General features: G+C 43.3%; 1 protein-coding gene across 2 annotated transcripts in view; it reads right to left on the bottom strand.

Annotated features, from left to right (window-relative positions):
* OSBP2 (oxysterol binding protein 2) overlaps window positions 1-26090 on the bottom strand; it is a 273565-nt gene that overhangs the window by 174892 nt on the left and 72583 nt on the right. Inside the window, exon 1 of one of the 2 annotated variants that reach the window (XM_044275846.1) lies at window positions 13271-13512. The exons of the other annotated variant lie outside the window; for it this stretch is intronic. Coding sequence (XP_044131781.1) covers window positions 13271-13280 — 10 coding nt within the window. The 5' untranslated portion in view covers window positions 13281-13512. Of the gene's footprint in view, window positions 1-13270; window positions 13513-26090 lie in introns of those variants that run through there. 2 annotated transcript variants of the gene reach the window in all.

The following is a 26090-nucleotide window of genomic DNA, read 5'->3' as shown; positions in this document are numbered from 1 at the left end:
TAGTACTTTTTCCTATAGTGTGCAAGCATGACCGCCACTACTGGATTGTAGAATGATTGTAACCCCTGAAAATGAGCAGTGTATAATGTAATGGAAAAATGAATCAAGCCAGCAAAGGAGGCAGTATGGACAATCACAATACATTAGAAAGTATCTTGTATTAACTTTCTCTACATGATAAAAGCCATATGCCTCAGTGATACAACCCATTTAAAGCTATGCTTCATTGTAGAATCATAACTGTGAAGGAAAAGGTCTTTTATGGTCTTCCCTCAGACATAATATTCCATGTTTCACTTGCACAGCTAGATGCATTTCTCTCACAAGCAGGGGTATCTCTCTTCTGTGGAATCTGCTAGGACTGTATGCATTGACTTCACTTCCCACTATGTTTTCTTCTAGGGAGCACAGAGAGTTTATATGGAGGGGAGTATCAAATTTACAGACACACAAGAGCTTCTGTGCTCTTCAGAAGCAGTGTAGTAGCAGTTCTTCTATAAGGCTCAGGAGCTTAGCTAATTCTGACATGGCCCCATTTCCTGTGAACCGTCTCTGTTACCAGAGACAGATCTGGCCCAACAACAGGCAATGGACTGCAAGTGAGGTGGAAATGATCCAATAGTGGCCATGACTTTACAGATTTTTCAGGTGGATGCAGGGAGATTTTTTTTTAAATGAAGTGATTTAGAAATTTGCTATTTGAACCATTCTCTATTTAATTGTGTGAAAGTACAGTGACTCTTTAAGATATTGGAGGTGACACTGTAGATATGTCGTAACCAAGTTCTCCAGCTGATAGGTTTTCAAAACTTGTTTAAAATAACTGTGCAAGATCATCCTGACACTGAGATATGAAGCTGCAAGATAAATGTCTTCTCCTAACAGATTCCCTTCGAAACACTTTGATACAGTTCAGTCTTATTTAGCGAATAATGTATTCTGAGGTTACTCACAGCACATCAACAGGAATGACAATGAGCAGCAATAGCAGACGTCCTTTCATTAAAAGAGAAGATGACATGATTTGTATTGTGATTGAACGGAATGACAGAAAAAGTTTCTGGGTTGAAAGTCTTTTCTCCCTGGGGACACGTTTGCATAATCTAAACAGCAAAAGTGATAACTGTGGTACATCAAATATTATCCCATAAACTGTCTAGGGGATACACTGTCCCATGCAATTTGAAACATATTCTAATGTCAGACATTTGTCATGAGAAAGAAAAAAAAACACATAGGGACATGTTCACCTGGAGGGGCTGTCCAGAAAACGCAACCCTGTAGGCGTGGAATGGAGATGGACTGCCGCCTGGGAGTTGCTCCGGTGGCACTGATGCTATCACATAGTAGAATCAAAGGAGAGTGGAAACATTTTTTATCATCCCTTTCTTGCGCCACTTCCCACTTGATTTGCTACAAGAATTAGACCGATACAGTCAGAAGTAGAAGTGATTCAAACATCCCGGGTAATTATTTCTGTATTTTATTATATTGTTATTGTAGGTTTTACTTGTCCTTACGAGGCATATGTTATTGGTCAATTAGACGATGATATTATATTGAAATGTGCCTTCTTGTTTAATATGTTCAAAACATTCACTAAAAAACTTTTGAAAAAAAGGTAGTCATGAAGTCGCTAGATTTTGTGTTCGGTGTGTTTCGCGGACATACAATATCTGATAAAGAGGCAGGTTACAACCTTGAAACGCGTTATGTTGAACACAAACATTTTCCACTAGGGGGTCATTTATAAGACCGGCGTTTTAGACGCCGATCTTAATAACCCCTATATTTGGCGGTGGATCCGCCGAAGTTATGAAGAGGCGCAGGTCTCCACATAACTTTGGCACATCCAGGTCCAGTCTAAATGTAAGACACCTTCCTTTCTGTCTTGCATTTTGACCATTTTTTTAAACCTAAAACAGGCGTAGAAAATTATGAATGAGAGGTGCCTGCCGGCCTGTCCCCTTCCCCACCCACTTTTTTAGACCCGGCGTGAGTGGGGAAAAGTCGCAGACTGCAGCACAACTAACCACTGTGCCACAATTTACGCCTGAAATATGCCTAATATAGGTGCATTTCAGGATAATAAATTACCCCCCTTGTGTGTTAGATGAAGAGGGCTCAGTAAAGGGGTTGTCTAACATTTGATACAGCACCACCATTGTCAATGGGCTCAATCTAGTATATTAAATTAGCTTTATTTAAGTGAACCAGTCTGGGCTGTATTGCCAGACACAGCCTATGAACAAGAGTAGAGCTGTCCTAGGGAAAAAAAACAGACCTCAATTCCACCCCTTGTAAAGGTGTTTTCTGGTACTGATGTCTTATCATCAGAATAGGCCAACAGTATCTGATCAGAGGGGAACAGACACCCTGCACCCTTGCCACTCTGCTGTTCTGAAGAAGCTTTGGTACTGGAACTAAACAGCCTGAACTGGTTACTGCATCGCTGCTCCAACTGATTTAAAGTTGCTGTAGTTCCAGCGCTACTCTCAAACAGCTGATTGGTGAACGTGCAGGGTGTTTGAAATCGGCTGATCAGACATTGATGGCCTACCCTGACGATAAGCCATCAATATAAAAGTCCCAAAAGACCCCTTTAAGCTTACGTGGCACTTTCATCCAAGAGAACTAGATAGAAATCTCATTAAGTTTTATAACATGCTTTATAATGGAAAAAAATTCAACTAGTCCAACAGAAAAGCAGAACAGCTGCCTGTAGCTTACAGTTTTTATGGCTTTCATTTTTCCTAGTGAAATTACAGCTGTAATTTATTTCAGTAATATGTGCACTACTGTTAACTTTCACAAGTTTGTCAATGGGAGTCATTCATTATTGCTCTGTCGTTTATTATTACTCTATACCAGTTTTCTGGTGTAGAATAGCTGCAAATTATGTTGCAAATGCTAGTTTGTGACTTTTTAGCTTTTTCTGACACCCTCACCACTTTTCCAAAAAGCGGGCTGCGCATGGATGGAGGAGGTGGCTCACAGGCGGGACCTTCATAGCCTGACTCATATAACATGTGCACCTCTTAATAAATTCATAACATTTTTAAGAATGATGTGTGAAACTGGTGCCTTAGTAATTTCAACAAGCTTTGCACAACTAGTACAGGTGAATATAAGAAACTTTGTAATATATCTTATCAAAAAAAGATGTATTTTTTCCCCCTCCACCTCCTCCTAAACTAATGGTCTCTGCCAAGGGCCCTTTTACACAGGCAACTGCATAGGTAGTGATCCGGAAAGAACTGCTAGTGTCATAATCAGTGTGTGTGTGGGGGGGGAGGGAGGGGGGGCTCCACACTGAACACAGGAGGGAAGGGGAACAGTAACTGGGCCTGGAAACTAGGGAAGAAACAGGTCACCTCCTAGACAACCCTAATCCGGGCCCTGACTACCTATCAATATGAATAGACCTTTAAGGTAGGAATATTCATAAGCAGGATACCTAAGCCCTGATTTACCTATAAGGCCCTGGAATAAGTATAGGACCAGAGACAACCCATTCCTCCCCAGATGGACGAATGGAAGTCTCTGTCTCAGGCTCAGATACAACAACAGGGAATATAAAATATACAAATAAACGCGACACTTAACTTCTGTAGAGATGGAAGAACGGGAACACCAGAGAGGATCTCACACCAGCTCAGCCAAACCCAAATGAAGCTATCAACCGCATAGTCAGAAGGGTGGGGTGAGACTATAAAGGGATGACCACTGAGCAAAAGCTGAGAAAAGGGAAGTGGTCATTTACCCTATCAACACTGAATCAAGAGAAATCATGGAGACTGTTCGATTCCTCCAATGTCCTGGATTTCCTGACATCAGTCACCTGAGGGACCGTGACAGTTAGTTCCTGATCATTGAGCAGATATGACAGTGGCATTTCCATGTTGCAGTCATTTCCTCTATATGGGGGACAAGTGATCCCTACTATGATCATTAATGTCAAACAGATGCATTGTTTGCCAGCAGGAGATCCAGCAGACCGGCAGCAACTTTCCTTTCCTCTGCCGGGGTTCCTGGAAATAGGCCACACGCTTTCCAAGGACATTGTGTCAATGTGGAATAGGGCCATAGGCCCTGTACGGTCTGTGCCAACATATCTTTCATTTTAAGATTCCTCTAAAGATTTATGGGGTCTTTATAGTTACAGTTACAGATATATTCATATATGAAACACGTAGGGACACGTGAATATATCACTACCTTAGCTTTCTATATCCATCACTATATTTTTTATGTTTTACCCTTGGCCTCTATACTTTGGTTCTGGCAGGGCCAATTAGGGTTACTAGTTTAGGGTTAGGTTCCGGACAGGGCCACCCCTTGCGGGGCAAGAACCCCGTGTTAGGAGGCTATTTCAGGGTACAACAGGTTAAGTAGGGCTCAACAGGGACAGATTCTCTCCTTGAGGCCCTCCCTCGTTATGTTGACCACCTACCCGAAGACCTCCTCAAGTTAAAGAATCACCTCTAAATGTGTACATGTGTGCCGGTCTTCATTGTTCTCCTCCCGGTAAGACCTACCCCTTTTCCTACCTGTCTGGCATGCTATTAGACCTAGTAGTGTACTACTAGCATCTTTGAGTACACATCTGTGGTCTTGCATTTACCTACCTTTGGTTTGTCCTGTCAGACCCACTCCAACTTGTTTTTGGGGTGGTGCTAGGGACCAGATCAAAGGTAACCTGGTATGTTACATGCATTCCAGGTCCTTTGTTGTCTGTCTGTGTTTCATGTTTGTAAGGGGTCCATTTTCCCGCTCCTGGGACTTTTTACTGACGTCAATAAATGATAAGTTTTAAACACGTTGCTTCCCCCTTTAGTTTCATGCAGTAGGAGATCCCTCTTTACACAGAAGTGCTGCTGAAAAATTAAAATTTTATATGTCACATAAAATGTGTGATCATCAACAATTAAGCATTTAGCTTGTTTGTCGGGTGATTGGAGGCATTTAGACAAGGCAATGATCAAGAATCAGTGTTGCTATGATTCTCTCCCTGTGTAAAAGGTCCTTAAAGGGGTGGTTCACCTTCAGAGACCTTTTGGCCAGACCTCCTTACGTGGCCAGAACTGTGGAGGGAAGCATACTTACCTGTTCCTTGCTGCTGGGTTCCAGCTCCTTAGGTCTCCCACTGGCTCAATCTGGTTCCGATTGCCAACATCTGGTATGATGGGGGTCACATGTGCCGCTGCAGCCAGTGACTGGCCGCTGTGGTCGTGTGTCACGTGACTCACTGATGTGAAAAGCATTTTCATTTTTGTTGTATCATGTTTTGCTATTTTTCCACTGGGTCAAATATGAATACAATACAAACTAAGGTGTCTTTTGTACCCCCTCTCTGTATAGTGACAATAGCTGCACAGACATTAGATGATCCCCTCCCCTGTACGGTGTTGGTGACTCAGACACTTTACAAACTGGGAGTGCTTTTAAAAAGTGTTTCTATAAAGTCTTGGGCAAGTTTCGACAACACAGTCTACCACAATCTCCCTGAAAATGATTGTACAAGCGGCATTATGAGCAATCCGTAAACTATAGACGCGGCAAAGCAAGTCTTGAGTTTCTCAAGACAGAGAAAAGTCACTAGCTAGTGCAGACTGGAAGACACCCATGATGACAGGTATTGAGGTCATTCAGATACCTCGCCCTGATAGGTGAGTGAGGTTAACGCCTGGCAGAACTGTTAATCCTTTGTTTTGTTTTTTAAATTAGAAAATAAGCAAAAGATTTTTACGTAGTGGGTGAACACATGAATGTCCCTTTTTGGAAGATGACTTTTGGGAACTTTTTGAAATGGATGCTTGATGGATTTATCCTTCTTCATGCTGACAGTAAGAGCAATCATTGTGTCTACTGAGAATGATAGGCAACGTGCATTACCACAGCCGAGCACCAGCGATTGGCACAGGCACTGTTCAGACAGATCACCTCCTTTTTAGTTGACATTGTTATATTTGGAAAACCTATACTCCAAATCTAATTCTGTACTCTTGGACTTGAGTGTGAACTCAACACATACCCAGTGTCCTGAAAAAGAGCCTGTTGAGACTATGTTGCAGAACACGGATTGCCTGGTTGTGTTCCTGTCTCCTGACAGTTGTTAGTGTGCTACATAGTTACCTCCATTGTCTACCTCATATAACCTGGACCTCGGCACCCTAAAGCCTCGACCCCTGCCTGTAAACCTGAACTCTGTTCCTGCACTCCTATTTCTACCTGTTGCATTCTCAACTCTGATAATCCTGCAAGTGCAAACTCAACTCTGCTATGTCCTGTATGCTTTCCCGAACTCAGAGTAATCCGGAGACTGCGTCAATACCCTGTTTTCTTAGGCTACTTTCAGATATGCGTTTTTACTGTCTAGTTCTGCGCTAAAACCATAAATTTTTTGGTGTCCGAAAAACCCCACCAAATTACATGGTTTTTAGTGCCGGAATCGGCATGTTCATTTTCAATATAATACAACTGGATCCATTCTGAATGGATGTAGCCAGTTGTATTATTCAAACGTATTATTTCCCATGCCGCACACAAAAATGCTGCTTGCAGTGGTTTTGTGTCCGGATTGGGAACACAACAAAACAGAAAAGAACACATTCTGGTGCACTCCGTTCCAGTTTGTTCAGTTTTGTCCCCATTGACAATGAATGTGGACAAAACTGAAGCATTTTCCTTCGGTTTTGAGATCCTCTGCACAGATCATATGTGCACAATATTCCTCCCTCTGTCACTGCCCCTGCCCCCTCACACTCACCCCTCAGCTTGCTCTCATTTTAATTGGTGGCGCAGTGGCCAGCAGCTTAACCGTCTCTCCCTGACTCCCCCCTCAGTGTTTTCATTGGTGGCAGTAGTCGGCCACACCACAGTGGGAACGGAGGGACACTCTCCCTCCTTCTTCACTGTGCGGCCACTGATGCGAACATGGTGTGCACGCGTCTTGTTCTCTGATTACCTGTTTTGTGCAGCTTAGTATTTAAAAAATGGGTAATCAGGGTATCGAACTGCGTATCAAAGTATAGAAAAATTATGGAGACTTCTGTCTCCTAATTCACTCAGGGTCTCACTGTATACTATGAGTTGCAGCTTCAGCCTGTCTCCCCTGCCTCTTGCTTCTCTGTCAGCTCTTACAAGCAGGAGGCAGAGAAGAGAAGTGAGAAGCTGCAGCTCATAGAAATACACTGGAGATTCTGCACACAGTACACACAGCATAGACGGGCAGTGTGAGTTAGCAGACTCTGCAGGTAATCATTCTATGGACTCACCTACTATATCACCACTCTTGTGGTCTATTAGATAAGTCAGAAATAATATAATAATTTAGCAGTATACTATGCAAGAGGGACATACACAGGAACAAGAGGGACATAAATGGGAACAAGTAGGACATACATGGGAACAAGTAGGACATACATGGGAACAAGAAGGACATATATAGGGATACGGAGGCTGGCGGGAAGGGGAGGCATCTGTGAAATGCTAGGTGATGATGTAATCCTGTAGTTTATAGGAAGTTAGCTACATAGGGGACTGACATAATGTCGATACAGTAGAGCAAGCTTTGGACCAGTGGTCAGACTGGGGATCACATGACACAGTTGCCCATACTGCAAGGGTTCAAAATGTATGGGTGCAACTGAACAGCAATGAAACAAATGTTCCTGTTGTTCACTTGGGTCTTCTGTTCAGCGCTTATGTAACACTGGTTATAATTTATATATCATAAGGATTACAGTATTACAGAATTACTCAGCATTCCCCTCCCCACGTAACACTTATCTAAGGGTACTTTCACACTCGCAGCAGAGGATTCCGGCAGGCAGTTCCGTCGACGGAACTGGATCCTGATCCTTCTGACAAATGCATTGAAATTCCGGGTCCGTCTCTCCGATGTCATCCGGAAAAACTGATCCGTCATTTATTTTTTTTCTATTTTTTTGCGGTCTGAGCATGCGCAGACAGCAAAAATTGATCCGTTTTGCCAGAACACTCGGGGCCGGATCCGACAATAATGCATTTCAATAGGAAAAAATGCCGGATCCGGCATTCCGGCAAGTGTTCCGGAATTTTGGACGGAGATAAAACCGCAGCATGCTGCGGTATTATCTTCGTCCTGAAAGGGCAAAAAGACTGAACTGAAGACATCCTGAAGAGATTGCTCTCCATTCAGAATACATTAGGATAAAACTGATCAGTTCAGGATGGAACTCAATGCCGGAAAAGAATAACGCTAGTGTGAAAGTACCCTAATATTACACTTTAGCACAACATGTAAAAATAGGCACAAGGACAATGAATTGTTCTTGCCCAAACCTACTTGTGCAGAAACTCAATTCATATCCTAACTTTATATTACTATTCAATTTCTCTGTACAGTGCAAATTATTAGGAAGAACAGAGATATATGCATTAGTAACATGATAATCACCACGATATCAATAGCCATCTGCTGTACTCCAGAATGTACAAGTACAGAAGATTGAAGATTCTGTAAACTCCATTCTATTAAAGTAAAATATTAAACAATACATTGAACATTGTGTTTTATCATAATGAAGTCTCTTTCTATAGAATAGACACCAATGTAGCGAGGAGGAGTTTGAAGGCAGAGTCAAGTGTACGTGGTGTACGTGGTGCCATTCAAAGCCCAAAGGCTGAGATAGAGTACAGCTCCATTCAAACTCCTGCGGTGAGGGGGACCATGGTTTTGGAACCCCATGCTCTAGTGATCGACAGTAGTCCAAAGTGATGGGTCCCCAGAGATGAGACATTAAATCACCTACCCACAGGTTAGACAACACCTTTAATTTGTAATTTATGGGATGATTTAGATGCCTGTTTGTCAATGTCTATCTCTTTCTTTACTATATTTGGTACAGACCTATGTGGTCAATATAGCGTAATGACTAATCAGTGTATGTGTGTGCATGTATATATATATATATATATATATATATATATATATATATATTAATATGCACACATATTCATGCATACATTGTAGAGATCATGTTACATAATGTCAATTTACAGCCAAAAATAAAAAAAAACATCTAAAGCCCTTGTGAAAGTCAATGTGTAACCAACAACCATGACACATCAAAGTACCTAGTGAAATATCTGTAATAACTCTTCAACCGTAACACATACTGTACATGTATTTTAAACATAAAACAAAAAAAACATTGTAAAGCATCATAAAAGCTTTATGGCGACATGAGCTTGTGTCATATGCATCATAATTAGGAGTATATGACAGCCATTCAGTCTAATAAACCAGTCACTAATGCTCAGTTGCTACAGCAGTAAATTGAATTCACTTCATAATGGGTAGGCAAAGATCTTGCATCTGTGGACCACTGGAAATAACTGCACTTTTATCCTCTAAGGAGTACCGTCATTTTGCAACACTACACAATTTGTGGCTGAGCTTTCTGGCAGATATGGAGTTAACCTGCTCCTAGAAGGAGATGCTTGAAGCCATTTCTAACACGGATAGAGGGGGTTGAGCAGCAGGACATGGCAGTATGCTTTGATTCCCTATACTGGAACCTAAGAACGTGACCCACCCCTTCATGTGGCACCGTGTTATCATCTACAGATTCAGGGTTTTACCAAATCTCGTTCACGGTGACTGACCTTGGCAAGTGTCAGAGGCAGGAAGAGGTTCCTGGTAGGGCATGAGGCAGAGGTGACCTATGAAGTTCAGGCACATCGTTTTTCAGAGAGAGCTTCCTATATGACATGTTCCTAACCATCCTTTTCCTTCAGACCAGGAACTGCTTACTCAACAGAGATGACCAGTATCAGAGCAATTTACCTCATCTCCTTAGACTGTCATTCAGCCATCACAACACAAATCCTGGTACACATCCAAATGTCAACCTACTCGTCAATATGCCAGCTACCCAACATACAACTTACAACAACAGAAATGAACGTCACAAATCAATATATTAACTTTTATTTGGTATGGCCATCAAACCGAAGGTGAAAATGATATATACAGAAAGGAAAACATGAATAAATCAATTAACTGCTAGAACTAGAACTAGAACAGAATGACACGAGCAGGCAAACCATTGTAGACTGCTATGAAAACATCTTGCTAAATCTCTGATTTCCTGTGAGATCCTTTGTCTCCATCGGTCCTGATTCCTTGAGTGGAGACTGAAGATCTCCGCTGCCCCTGTCAGGTACAGCATTACCATATTCCATGGTCACATTAACTAGATATAAAGACATTACTGAGATTAAGGATAGCTCCCCCCTAACAATACATAGACAAAGAAAGTACCTTACTTCCTAGATGTTCTGTCCGTCAACAAGAATGGAGGGGAGTGAAGAAGAGGTGTCATCACACAAGTCAGTCCTCCAAGACCAGGTCTGTCGTGAGAAAAAAACAAGTTCCCAGTCCTTCCCCTGATGTACTCACAGAATTCCTGAGGAGAGACTGGGAGTCGTGTGTCCAGTCCCAGCTGGTCCTGGGCGAGTGCCAACTTCAGTATAAAAGCATTTGACGGCTTATGCTGCGTACAACAGCTCAACAGAGCCACCCTGAGTCTAAAGCTAGACGAATCCCTTTCTGTCTGAATACAGGACTCATTACTATGGATGACACGACAGCATCCATACATAGCAACGTGTACGTATGTGCCGTCACTACACACACAGGCCCTCCTATATATAGAGGCAAGCAATTAGTGAGGTTTAATTATTTTCTACTGAGCTACAGCACCCAAGACATGACAACACTAATTAATAAGATGCATGACCAGAATATTTCATGCACAGTGTAAAGTAGGCTCAGAATGGGTCCCAGACTCGGCAATCATTAGTCCCTCACTCCCCCAAGTCAGTATTCAGCACCAGGGACAGCAATCAGATCACAGCACTCAGCATGGGTAATGATGACACAGGAATCAGAACTCTACCTTACATAAATATTTTAATTGGCCAAGTCGCTGATTAGATTTGACAGTAATTTTAATTAACTAAGAATTTAAAACATATTTTTTTTTTAATACAGATGAAAGTAGCTTGATATCAGTTAAGGAGACACTAAACCTAAAGTCAAGTCTATGAATTACCCCCATTCGTGCCTCTGGGTGGTCGGTCAAAGTCAAGATCACTTTATCATTATTAAAATATATGTTTGTTTGTTTTTTGTTAGCTTATGGTGTTGTTTATCACTGCTGAGTTTACTATATACCAACTGTAACACTTCTACGTGGCTCCACTTATTACGACCATTACGGCCGGCTTAGTATATCACGTCTCTATGCATTGCGTGATTTTTTTTTTTGCAATGGATTGACCGAACTACTACTTGCTGTATGTATACTTGTGCATCTTACGTTTCAATAAACAGTTTTTTGAATTAAAAAATATATATATAATTATCCCCATTACCACTCTGTACAACCTCAGAGTAACAGGCTCGTGTACATGAGACCTAAGGGTTTTCTCACATGCTGCGTTTTGGAGTTAATGAAGGAGTCACCACAAATCCCTATCCAACAATAAGTAGTGTTTAAAATACAAAAATTCATAAAGACTACACACATTAGTGTATTGACGGCTGAACCCACTGGGAACGATGGGTCCAGCTGACAGTTTGTATCGGGAGCTTCCAGTTCTCCCCCAACAGACAATGTCAGGAAAGGTAGGATCGGGCATAATGAATATTTTTAGCTGATCCTTTTGTTCTCCTGGGAGATAAGCAGTCACCAGAGATGTCTAGCAGCAGCTTTCTCCCCTCTCCTCATAGAATATGCATATTTGTTGAGCCAAGCTGAATGTGTATGTATATGGAAGAGTTAGGTGGGAGTCAAGAATGATAGACTGACTTTAGGCTCTGTGACTCCTGTCGAACCACCATGACAATCACTCTCTCTAAAGCAGGCATGCTCAACCTGCGGCCCTCCAGCTATTGCAAAACTACAACTCCCAGCATGCCCAAACAGCTTACAGCTATCAGCCTACAGCAATGCATGGTGGGAGATGTAGTTTTACAACAGCTGGAGGGCCGCAGGTTGAGCATCCCTGCTCTAAAGTCTAAGAAAAGTGGAATGTCTGGAGATTTCAGCTGGATGATTTGGAAAACCTGGGTCTTTCTAGGTGTTGTCTGGTTTATAAAACCTATATTAGTTTATTCAGTGGGGTAAGGTGGGACCCTCATCTAGTAGCCATGGCAGAGAGCAGCTACAAAAATCACCTCTGAAAGACTGGAATGTCCATACATTACATCAGTGGTTTCCAAGTTGTGTACAATTTTCACTAATGTAATTTTAAAGAGGTTTTCCTGTAATTAGATTGGTTAGAAGGGTTTAAAATAAAACAGTCATTATTCACCTCCAGCAATCCCAATGCACTGCTGTTCAGACATTACTCCGGTCCGTGCTATTCCTCACTGTTTGGTACTAGGTTGACCTACCATAAATTTCTGCTCAGAAAATCACTGCCTCAACCTGTGATCAGCTGATTGGAGCCTCTGTGGCAATCCAGGACAAAAAAGTGAATAGCAGTTGGGACCGTAGAGTCAAAAACGGCAAAGGATGAGAATTGCTGGAGGTGAGTAATGATACTTATTTTTAACCTTTTCTGACTTGCAATTAAAAAAAAAATTGGTAATGCAAAAAACCCTTTAATTTCCCCCACAGTGAGACATATTTTGTCAGGTCAACCCCTAACAAAAAAAAAAAGAAGATTGTCCAAAAGGCACAGCCAGTGTTGGACTGGGGTTGCTTGGGGCCCACTATGGCTTCAGAGACTGGGCACACTGTAGGATCCTCTGGTACTCTGGTGGGCCAGTCTGACCCTGGGCACAGCTGTAAGACTGTGAATCGGGGAGGGACCCACAGGATACAGCGAAGTCACAGACGAGGAAAGCGATAACACATAGGTTTGTGCAAAAACGGAAACTTTACTAAAACAGTAATATAAACACAACAATGTGAAGGTGAATCAAAGATCTTATACCCCGGGCTCACAGTCACTGTCCCTGTCCGGTTGGACAGACCTATCGCGATGGCGTGCACAGCAAAGCCTGCAAGTCGTTGCTGTGCCGCAAAAGAGAACAAACGTAGCCGATGGCGCACACAGCAGAGCCTGCAAGTCAATACTGTGCAGCAGAACAATTCTGTAAAGCCTACCAAGCATGCAAGTCCTAACTAAATAACTAATTGCAGGCCTAGACTTAGTCTCTGATGCTTCAGGCTCAACTAATATACTGCGATAAGTAAACAGATTTACTGACCTGCGTCCATTCTGTGTCAGAGAATGCCTCTTAACCGAGATGGCCACCAGTCCCTTATCGCACACGCGGCCTTGCTTAGTAGATAGACTTCTGTCCAAACACTGCAGCAGTCCTCCCGAAACAATCCCTCTTCCTAAGGGCCGGATCTAGGTGAGGGACAACGACTAGTCCCCCTCCACTGTGTCCCAAATCACTCCAGGACATTCGGCAACCAAGATGGAACCGAATTCAGTCCCACACAAAAAATCCTTCCAGCATGTCAGCCCTCTCTCTCACACTTCCTGGTTCTTCTTCTGGCAGCAGCATAAGTCATCCTCTACTTTGCATATTTAAAACCAGCAGTCACTTAGCTGTAACAGAGAACCAGTGGCCTCCTGTGGCCAAAATGCAAAATGACAATCTCAAAGTTTAACTATGCACCAGCATTATATAGGAAGAGCTGTTGCACAATCTGACACAGCCGCAACAAAGAGCAACTGGGTTATGCCCCAAGAAAATACATATCTGAATGGCAGCTCTCCACTGCAAACAGCAGGCTGATTGTTGGGACAACACTTCCGATGAATTCCGATGCTGCAGATTTGCTGCGTATTTGCATTGCAGATTCTGCATTTGCAGTACAGAATTAGCTTATAATTTGTATGTATTTGCTTTCATGCTTGTGACTAGGAATTATGTCATCGTAGAAAAGGAATTGAAATATGGTGTCATGCTTTTTAATTAAAGCAGTTCACTGTTTACTAATCCTTTAAATTGTTCTGTTTTATTAGGGAAAAGGAGATCAATAAGACCTGACCTATATTAGCAGACACTGCACAAGGTATGAGTCACAGTGATCTCACCCTACTTCTCCCGCAGAATACACCAAAGGCTATCTTAGGATTTGTCACAGACACTTTAGAGAATCAGATGAGTGAAATGTTGTACTAAGAATTAATCTCTTTCTCATATCGCAATAATCGTTATTTCTTATGTTTTCAGAAAAAAGTGACCAATGCACAGGACTGATATTAGGAAAAATATAAATGATCGTCTGGATGTGCAAACCACCTAAATTAGGGTTAGTAATCTGCTGAATATATATATATATATATATATATATATATATAAAGAAACATGGTTATAGGTTGCAGTTAAAAATTTCTCCAACATTTGCACCCTTGCTGCACCGCTGAATATCTATACAGTCATGTCATATACAGTCAGGTCCATAAATATTGGGACATCGACACAATTCTAACATTTTTGGCTCTATACACCACCACAATGGATTTGAAATAAAACGAACAAGATGTGCTTTAACCGCAGACTGTTAGCTTTAATTTGAGGGTATTTACATCCAAATCAGGTGAACGGTGTAGGAATTACAACAGTTTGCATATGTGCCTCCCACTTGTTATGGGACCAAAAGTAATGGGACAATTGGCTTCTCAGCTGTTCCATGGCCAGGTGTGTGTTATTCCCTCATTATCCCAATCACAATGAGCAGATAAAAGGTCCAGAGTTCATTTCCAGTGTGCTATTTGCATTTGGAATCTGTTGCTGCCAACTCTCAAGATGAGATCCAAAGAGCTGTCACTATCAGTGAAGCAAGCCATCATTAGGCTGAAAAAACAAAACAACCCCATCAGAGAGATAGCAAAAACATCAGGCGTGGCCAAAACTACTGTTTGGGACATTCTTAACCACTTCAGCCCCGCTAGGTGAAACCCCCTTCATGACCAGAGCACTTTTTACACTTCGGCACTACACTCCTTTCACCGTTTATCGCTCGGTCATGCAACTTACCACCCAAATGAATTTTACCTCCTTTTCTTCTCACTAATGGAGCTTTCATTTGGTGGTATTTTATTGCTGCTGACATTTTTACTTTTTTTGTTATTAATCAAAATGTAACGATTTTTTTGCAGAAAAATGACATTTTTCACTTTCAGCTGTGAAATTTTGCAAAAAAAACGACATCCATATATAAATTTTTCGCTAAATTTATAGTTCTACATGTCTTTGATAAAAAAAAAATGTTTGGGCAAAAAAAAAAATGGTTTGGGTAAAAGTTATAGCGTTTACAAACTATGGTACAAAAATGTGAATTTCCGCTTTTTGAAACGGCTCTGATTTTCTGAGCACCTGTCATGTTTCCTGAGGTTCTACAATGCCCAAACAGTAGAAAAACCCCACAAATGACCCCATTTCGGAAAGTAGACACCCTAAGGTATTCGCTTATGGGCATAGTGAGTTCATAGAACTTTTTATTTTTTGTCACAAGTTAGCGGAAAATGATGATGATTTTTATTTTATTTTTTTTCTTACAAAGTCTCATATTGCACTAACTTGCGACAAAAAATAAAAAATTCTAGGAACTCACCATGCCCCTCACAGAATACCTTGGGGTGTCTTCTTTCCAAAATGGGGTCACTTGTGGGGTAGTTATACTGCCCTGGCAATTTAGGGGCCCAAATGTGTGAGAAGAACTTTGCAATCAAAATGTGTAAAAAATGACCGGTGAAATCCGAAAGGTGCACTTTGGAATATGTGCCCCTTTGCCCACCTTGGCTGCAAAAAAGTGTCACACATGTGGTATCGCCGTACTCAGGAGAAGTTGGGGAATGTGTTTTGGGGTGTCATTTTACATATACCCATGCTGGGTGAGAGAAATATCTTGGCAAAAGACAACTTTTCCCATTTTTTTTATACAAAGTTGGCATTTGACCAAGATATTTTTCTCACCCAGCATGGGTATATGTAAAATGACACCCCAAAACACATTCCCCAACTTCTCCTGATTACGGCGATACCACATGTGTGACACTTTATTGCAGCCTAGGTGGGCAAAGGGGCACATATTCCAAAGTGCACCTTTCGGATTTCACCGGTCATTTTTTACACATTTTGATTGTAAGGTACTTCTCACACATTTGGGCCCCTAAATTGCCAGGGCAGTATAACTACGCCACAAGTGACCCCATTTTGGAAAGAAGACACCCCAAGGTATTCCGTGAGGGGCACTGCGAGTTCCTAGATTTATTTTTTTTTTGTCACAAGTTAGCGGAAAATGATGATTTATTTTTTTTCTCTTTTTTCCTTACAAAGTCTCATATTCCACTAACTTGCGACAAAAAATAAAAAATTCTAGGAACTCGCCATGCCCCTCTCGGAATACCTTGGGGTGTCTTCTTTCCAAAATGGGGTCACTTGTGGCGTAGTTATACTGCCCTGGCAATTTAGGAGCCCATATGTGTGAGAAGTACTTTGCAATCAAAATCTGTAAAAAATGACCGGTGAAATCCGAAAGGTGCACTTTGGAATATGCGCCCCTTTGCCCACCTTGGCATCAAAAAAGTGTCACACATCTGGTATCGCCGTACTCAGGAGAAGTTGGGGAATGTGTTTTGGGGTGTCATTTTACATATACCTATGCTGGGTGAGAGAAATATCTTGGCAAACGACAACTTTTCCCATTTTTTTATACAAAGTTGGCATTTGACCAAGATATTTCTCTCACCCAGCATGGGTATATGTAAAATGACACCCCAAAACACATTCCCCAACTTCTCCTGAGTACGGCGATACCAGATGTGTCACACTTTTTTGCTGCCAAGGTGGGCAAAGGGGCACATATTCCAAAGTGCACCTTTCGGATTTTGCAGGCCATTTTTTACACATTTTGATTGCAAAGTTCTTCTCACACATTTGGGCCCCTAAATTGCCAGGGCAGTATAACTACGCCACAAGTGACCCCATTTTGGAAAGAAGACACCCTAAGGTATTCCGTGAGGGGCACTGCGAGTTCCTAGAATTTTATTTTTTTTGTCACAAGTTAGCGGAAAATGATGATTTTTTTCTTTATTTTTTTTCTTACAAAGTCTCATATTGCACTAACTTGCGACAAAAAATAAAAAATTCTAGGAACTCGCCGTGCCCCTCACGGAATACCTTGGGGTGTCTTCTTTCCAAAATGGGGTCACTTGTGGGGTAGTTATACTGCCCTGGCAATTTAGGGGCCCAAATGTGTGAGAAGTACTTTGCAATCAAAATGTGTAAAAAATGGCCTGCAAAATCCGAAAGGTGCACTTTGGAATATGTGCCCCTTTGCCCACCTTGGCATCAAAAAAGTGTCACACATCTGGTATCACCGTACTCAGGAGAAGTTGGGGAATGTGTTTTGGGGTGCCATTTTACATATACCCATGCTGGGTGAGAGAAATATGTTGGCAAAAGACAACTTTTCCCATTTTTTTTAAACAAAGTTGGCATTTGACCAAGCTATTTATCTCACCCAGCATGGGTATATGTAAAATGACACCCCAAAACACATTCCCCAACTTCTCCTGAGTACGGCGATACCAGATGTGTCACACTTTTTTGCAGCCTAGATGCGCAAAGGTGCCCAAATTCCTTTTAGGAGGGCATTTTTAGACATTTGGATCCCAGACTTCTTCTTACGCTTTAGGGCCCCTAAAAAGCCAGGGCAGTATAAATACCCCACATGTGACCCCACTTTGGAAAGAAGACACCCCAAGGTATCCAATGAGGGGCCTGGCAAGTTCATAGAAAAAAAATTTTTTCGCATAAGTTAGCGGAAATTGATTTTTTTTTGTTTTTTCTCACAAAGTCTCACTTTCCGCTAACTTAGGCTACTTTCACACTTGCGGCAGTGTGATCCGGCGGGCAGTTCCGTCGTCGGAACTGGCCGCCGGATCCGCCGATCTGCTGCTGCCTGAAAGCATTTGTGAGACGGATCCGGATGCGGATCCGTCTCACAAATGCATTGCAAGGACGGATCCGTCTCTCCGCTTGTCATGCGGACCGACGGATCCGTCTTGTACATTTTTCTCATTTTTACCGATCTGCGCATGCGCATGCCGGAACGACGGATCCGGCATTCCGGTATTCTGAATGCCGGATCCGGCGCTAATACATTCCTATGGGGAAAAATGCCGGATCCGGCGTTCAGGCATGTCTTCAGTTTTTTTGGCTGGAGAGAAAACCGTAGCATGCTGCGGTTTTCTCTTTTGCCTGATCAGTCAAAACGACTGAACTGAAGACATCCTGATGCAAACTGAACGGATTACTCTCCATTCAGAATGCATGGGGATATGCCTGATCAGTTCTTTTCCGGTATAGAGCCCCTGTGACGGAACTCTATGCCGGAAAAGAAAAACGCTAGTGTGAAAGTACCCTTAGGACAAAAATGTAAATCTTTCATGGACTCAATATGCCCCTCAGCAAATACCTTGGGGTGTCTTCTTTCCAAAATGGGGTCAGTTGTGGGGTGTTTGTACTGCCCTGGCATTTGAGGGTCTCCGCAATCATTACATGTATGGCCAGCATTAGGAGTTTCTGCTATTCTCCTTATATTGAGCATACAGGTAATGAGATTTTTTTTTCCGTTCAGCCTCTGGGCTGAAAGAAAAAAATGAACGGCACAGATTTCTTCATTCGCATCGATCAATGTGGATGAAAAAATCTCTGCCAAAAAAAAAAAATGGAGGGGAAAGGCGTCTGCCAGGACATAGGAGCTCCGCCCTACATCCATACCCACTTAGCTCGTATGCCCTGGCAAACCAGATTTCTCCATTCGCATCAATCGATGTGGATGAATAAATCATTGCCGGGATTTTTTTTTTTATATATATATATATACAAAGTGTTTGCCAAAGCATAGGAACGCCGCCTCCTCCTCAGCTCGTATGCCTCGGCAAACGTATCTGTCACTGCAGAGGAGAAAATTCCGTCTTGCAGCGCCGCATACACCGACTTGCGTGTAATCTGACAGCAGCGCAATGCTTCTGTCAGAATGCACATCGGTGCTGCAGCTAGTAGATCGGTTGGTCCACCTGGAAGGTAAAAAAACAAAAAAAAGAAAAAACCAGGCCACAACGCAATAATTTTATTAACTTTGGAACAGAACATGTAAACTTTAACTTTTGGAACTAAACATTAACCTGTTTGCTTACTGGTGTTTTTTTTTTTTTGTACCTTTATAGAACAAACCTCTCCTTCCCCATGGGTCAATGTGCAAAGCGCAAATCGCCCAAAGATGTGGCGAAGTGCGTTATGCACTTTGTCCCATGTGAAAGGAGACGTTTGCAGCAGCTGTGAGTGAATGGGCCCTAATAGCCCTGTGTGCCTATCCTGGTGAGATGATCCCTATGCTAATAATGTACCTGTGAGTGGTACTTCCGGAAACACTCTCCAAAGCATAGGGCAGGGTGGTCAGGACAGTCAGGACAGAAATAGCGGGTGTAGCCTGTGGCCCTTTCACAGAGCTTATACAATTTGACCCCATACCGGGCGCGCTTGCTTGGGATGTATTGTTTGAAGCCAAGGCGCCCGGTAAAATGTATCAGGGACTCGTCTATGCAGATGTTTTGCTCAGGGGTATACAAATCTGCAAATTTCAGGTTGAAATGGTCTATGAGGGGCCGAATTTTGTGGAGCCGGTCAAAAGCAGGGTGGCCCCTGGGACGGGAGGCGGTGTTGTCACTAAAGTGCAGGAAACGCAGGATGGTCTCAAATCGTGTCCTGGACATAGCAGCAGAGAACATGGGCATGTGATGAATCGGGTTCGTGGACCAATATGACCGCAATTCATGCTTTTTTGTCAGGCCCATGTTGAGGAGGAGGCCCAGAAAAGTTTTAAGTTCGGAAACTTGGACTGGTTTCCACCGGAAAGGCTGGGCATAAAAGCTTCCCGGGTTAGCGGTGATAAATTGTGTGGCATACCGGTTTGTCTCTGCCACGACTAAGTCTAAAAGCTCCGCAGTCAAGAACAGCTCAAAAAATCCCAGGGCCGAATCGATCTGAGCTGTCTCAACCCGAACTCCAGACTGGGCGGTGAAAGGGAAAACTACGGGTGCGGCTGAAGTTGGGGACTGCCAATCAGGGTTTGCCAGCACCTCTGGGATTCTAGGGGCTCTACGGGCACGTCTTTGCGGTGGCTGCGACGGGGTCACTACTGCACGTGCCACCGTACCAGCTTCAACTGCCCTTCTGGTGCTCGCTACTTCACCAGGTTGTACGGCAGTGCTGGTACTAGGTCCAGGAAGGGCTGGGCTGCTGGTGTATGCCTCACCACGTAATCCGACAGCACCAGCCCCACTCTGCTGCTCTTGAAGCGGATCCTGCGCAACCTGCGGTCTAGCGACACGGGGCCGGGTACGCCTGGTGGTATCAGGGACCTCAGCCTTCTCGTCCGAACTTTGGGTCAGAGAGCCACTGCTTTCTACAGGTTCGTATTCTGACCCGCTGGATTCATCAGATGAGGGTTCCCACTCCTCATCCGACTGGGTCAGAAGCCTGTAGGCCTCTTCAGAAGAATACCCCCTGTTAGACATGTGGGCAACTAAATTTCGGGGTATTCCCTGAGACTACCCAAGAAAAAAAAAGCAAGCCTGTCTTACAAATGGGAGGCTAGCGAAGTACCGGAGGCTGCTGCGGTTGATAAAAAATATCAAAACTGATTTTTTTATCGCCGCAGTGCGTGTAAAGTGAATGTGCAGCGATCAAAAAAAAAATGTTTTTTTGTCACTGCGGTGGGGCGGGCGTGGGTGTACGCACGTGTGGGCGACCGATCAGGCCTGATCGGGCAAACACTGCGTTTTGGGTGGAGGGAGAACTAAAGTGACACTAGTACTATTATAGATCTGACCGTGATCAGTTTTGATCACTTCCAGATACTATAAAAGTACAAATGCTGATTAGCGATACGCTAATCAGCGAATAACGGACTGCGGTGCGGTGGGCTGGGCGCTAACCGATCCCTAAACTACCTAACCAAGGGGCCTAAACTATACTGAAACCTAACGGTCAATACCAGTGGAAAAAAAAAGTGACAGTTTGCACTGATCACTTTTTTCCTTTCACTAGTGATTGACAGGGGCGATCAAAGGGGTGATCAAAGGGTTAATTGGGGTGATCTGGGGGCTAAGTGTGGTGTAGTGGGTACTCACAGTGATGTGTGCTCCTCTGCTGGAACCAACCGACCAAAAGAAGGAGCAGAGGAGCACAGCAGCCATATAACCCCATCATATTTACTAATATGTGGGGTTAAATGGCTGCTGATTGGATTTTTTAAAAATCAGCAACCTGCCAGCCAATGATCGTGGCCGGCAGGCTGCTGACGAAATACTGTGCTGCGAAAAGCCGGCCCGCGATGCGCATGCGCGGGCCGGCTGTGACGTAATCTCGCGTCTCGCGAGATGACGCGCCGAGGCGTCCAGGAGGAACAAATCAACCACCTCCCGGACGCATCGGTGCGTACAGCGGTCGGGAGGTGGTTAAAGGGAACCTGTCACCTGGATTTTGGGTATAGAGCTGAGGACATGGGTTGCTAGATGACCGCTAGCACATCTTCAATACCCAGTCCCCATAGCTCTGTGTGCTTTTATTGTGTAAAAAAACCGATTTGATACATATGCAAATTAACATAAAAGAGTCATATCTTACTTGTGTGACCAGAGAAGAGTCATATTTTCAAGCTCTGACTCATCTCAGGTTAATTTGCATATGTATCAAATCGTTTTTTTTTACACAATAAAAGCACACAGAGCTATGGGGAGCACTAGAAGGAATGCACTAGTGAGCTCAGAAAGTGGAGGAGCTGCGTATATACTGTGAGTGGAGGAGCTGTGTATATACTGTGAGCGGAGGAGCTGCGTATATACTGTGAGCGGAGGAGATCTGTATATACTGTGAGTGGAGGAGATCTATATATACTGTGAGCGGAGGAGCTGCGTATATATTGTGAGCGGAGGAGATCTGTATATACTGTGAGTAGAGGAGATCTATATATACTGTGAGCGGAGAAGCTGCGTATATACTGTGAGCGGAGGAGATCTGTATATACTGTGAGCGGAGGAGATCTGTATATACTGTGAGCGGAGGAGCTGTGCATATATTGTGAGTGTAGGAGATCTGTATATACTGTAAGCGAAGGAGCTGCGTATATACTGTGAGCGGAGGAGCTGCGTATATACTGTAATTGGAGGAGATCAGTATATACTGCGGGTGTACTAAATGCAGCAGCTGTTTATTATATTGTATAAAATCAGTGAACTTTCTGTATTACAGGGAAATATGTGTGTATTGTAGGGAGACCTATACTATTCACAATATGGTTTACACTTACAGGCGGGTATGTTCCCGGCTCCTAGGGCTGCAATGTGGCTGGCACTCAGGGGGACAATCCAGCTGATGTTTTTAGGTTAATGTGGTAGACAGACAGACAGACAGATGGTTGAGAAAGGCCTCATTGTGTTGGGCTGAAATGTCGCAGTTGGGTGAATAAAGAGGGCCCACCACCCTTCACCATATCTAGAGTGCTGCCTCTTTTTTGCAAACTTTAGATAGATAGACAGATAATGAAGAAATTCAGCAGCACTCCCATAGTCGTTCAGATGTGTTGTCCTTTTATTCACCAGACAATGTAACGTTTCAGTTTTCTTACTGGGACTATTCTAAAGCTTGAGAATAGTCCCAGTAAGGGCTTGTTCACACGACCGTGCCCGTGCTGCAAATTGTGGTACGCAATGCACAGGCACCGACCGTGGCCCCGCTGCATGGGGATCGCGGACCCATTCACTTGAATGGGTCCGCGATCCGTCAGTTCTGCAAACAGATAGAGCAAGATCTATCTTTTTGCGGTGCAGAGGCACGGAATGGAACCTCAGGAAGCACTCCGTAGTGCTTCCGTTCCATTGAAGTGAAGGGGTCCGCATTCGTGATGTGGAATGCACACAGAACGGTGCCCGTGTATTGCGGATCCGCAATACGGCAATGGGCAGCACGTGTGTGAATGATCTCTAAGGGGATTGAAACGTCGCTTTGGTGGTTAAAGAACACTACCTTTGATTTACTTTTTGGGAGTGCCATGGAATTCTTTATTTTTAGATAGATAGAAGGCATATTATTATTTTTTTTCGGGTGGTATGCATATATGCCTTGGGGCTCGTGCCCCTGATCTTTTAAGACCCCAGCAATGCCCTTGTTTTTTTGGTACTTCGATATTTATGGCTTGTCTTCAGGAATGGTGGGTGCCACTTCTCAACATCCTGATGTTTTGGGCAGTTGCAGGACATACACAGCCCATTAACAGATGACTAAGGGTAATTTCACACCTGCGTTAAACTTTTCCGGTATTGAGTTCTGTCCTAGGGGCTCAATACCGGGGAAAAACTGATCAGTTTTATCCTAATGCATTCTGAATGGAGAGCAATCTGTTCAGTATGCATCAGGATGTCTTCAGTTCAGTCACTGTACGGTCTTTGGACGGAGAAAATACTGCAGAATGCTGCAGTATTTTCTCTGTCCAAAATTCAGGCACACTTGCTGGAATGCCGGATCCGGCATAATTTTTTTTATTGAAATGCATTAATGCCGGCCCCAAGTGTTACAGAAAAACAGATCCAGTTTTGCGGTCAGTGCACGGATCCGTTTTTCCGGATGACAACCGGAGAGACGGATCCGGTATTGCAATGCATTTGTGAGACGGATCCGCATCTGAATCCGTCTACAAATGGTATCCGTTTGCATACAGATTGCTGGCGACGGAACTGCCTGCCGGAATCTAACAACGCAAGTGTGAAAGTACCCTAAGGGCTGTTTCACACGAGCGGATGCCGTGCGTGACATCCGCTCCGTGAATGAGAGCCAAGACCCGATGCGGACTGCAGAAGCACGGAGCAGTAACATGATTGATAATGCTCCGTGCCTCTCTGTGAGATTAAGTTATCACTGTGATTTCGTAGTAAAGAGATCACAGAGAGGCACGGAGCATTATCAATCATGTTACTGCTCCGTGCCTCTGCAGTCCGCATCGGGTCTTGGCTGTCATTCACGGAGCGGATGTCACGCACGGCATCCGTTCCTGTGAAACAGCCCTAACACGATACATGCATTTTACTTCCCTTTCTTGTCTTTTTACATGACTGCATACAGTTTGGCGACAGGAGCCATCTACTGGTCATGTGTGAGAACTGCTTCTACCGTATAACCACATTCTGGGCTGTATTGTGAAAAGGCTTCCACATACAATGATGTGACCAAGAGGTGAAGAAGATCTAGATAACCCAGTACTGGGACTTTTTCTGTTCTTTGGACGTACAAACATTTTCTACTATACATAATAAAACATATTGGTCGTAAAGGAGAACCTGCATAATGTTAGATCGTAGAAACTAGAAACAAACGCCTCTTGCAAGCTACTGAGTCACCTCCGCTGCTATGGTTTCAATGCTAGGTGATAACAAGTAACCATCGGGCCCCACAGCAAAACTTGGAATATGGCCCCACATTCCCATTGTCACTGTCAGTACAGGATGAATGAGCAGAAATGTTTGGATTATTACAGTATGTCCCCTGTGTCTTTTCTTCTGTCCTTGGTCTCTCCGTCATGCATCTCATTATCCACAACCTCTCCTGTCCTTCACACTCCGTTTCTCTCACCCCTCTCCATCATCCAGATCCATATTTGCCTCTTACTCCTAACATCCTGATAGCTTATAATCTATCAATATTAGATCAGATGGGCACTGACTTTTGCCTCCCCCTCCATCAGCTGTTTGATGTTGACACCTCCACATTTCTTTGCAGATTGGATGTAGACCCATTCATTTCAATGGGGCCGCAAAAAAGGCGGACAGCAATTTAAAAGTTGCTGTGGTTACGACCTTTGGGACCCCCATCGATCCTGCGGCTAGGTGATAGATGTAAATACTTTGTGGGCCTACCCCTTTAAAGGCTATGTACACCTTTGGGAGCAATTTGTTTTATGATTAGGGATGAGCGAATCGATTCCAGATGAAACATCCGAAGTCGATTCGCATAAAACTTCATTCTAATACTGGAGCTCCGTACAGTATTAGAATGTATTGGCTCCAGTGAGCCGAAGTTATTGCTTCACAAAGTCTCGCAAGACTTCGCGTCATAACTTCATAAATTAATTTGTACTGTAAAAAAACATTTCCCTGAACTTGGGTTCGGTTCCAAATGGTAACTTCCAAAGTCGATTCGCTCATCCCATTTTTTTTTTAAATTGGTCTTTATAAAAAAAATTGTGAGCCATTAAAGGCTTAACTGTTTTTCTAGCTGTGTGAATGGTACCTTCACTTTTACTTTGTGCCAGTCATCTAATAACCCTTTTCTGTAAATTACCAAAAAGTCATAAATACTTATTTAATCCATATTCTTATCAGTAAGATAAGTATTGAGCTGTAATGAATGCTTACAATATCATAGACAAGGAGCTGTCAGGTGAGCTGCCTGGTGGATCAGAGGAAAAATTCACAACCAGCTACTAGAGAAACTCAAAGATGTGCAGAGAAGACGGTTCAATATTTTTTATAAAGACCAATTGAAAAAATGATTTCTAGCTCAAAATGAGTACAATGCAATAATAAAAAAAAAGTCCCCAAATGTTTACATAGCCTTCAAAGGGCATCTGTCAGCAGAGAAAAATTATGTTTTAATGTATGCAAATGAGCCTCTAGGAGCAACGGGGGCGTTGCTGTTACCCCTACAGTAGAGGCTCACTTTGTCACTTTGATTGACAGGGCCAGGTGTCATGAGATTTTCATTGCCTGGCCCGTCAATCAAAGTGGAGAGGGCGCGGCAGTTGCAGAGAAAGTGGAACCTTTAGGTGTAACACCAACACCCCCATTGCTCCTAGAGGCTCATTTGCATATATTAAAACATTATTTTTCTCAGCAATGCGGGCACATATGAACATGAGACCAAAACAGATGTCTTCAGCTGCCAAGCGCACATACAACAGGTCAGCCAGTTTCATAGGTACAAATCTGGCGACAGATGCCCTTTAAAG

This window comes from Bufo gargarizans, chromosome 1, assembly GCF_014858855.1.
Source record: "Bufo gargarizans isolate SCDJY-AF-19 chromosome 1, ASM1485885v1, whole genome shotgun sequence".
NCBI classification, from domain to species: domain Eukaryota; kingdom Metazoa; phylum Chordata; class Amphibia; order Anura; family Bufonidae; genus Bufo; species Bufo gargarizans.
The sequence above is the reverse complement of the archived record's forward strand: the minus strand, read 5'-3'. Positions and strand labels throughout refer to the sequence as shown.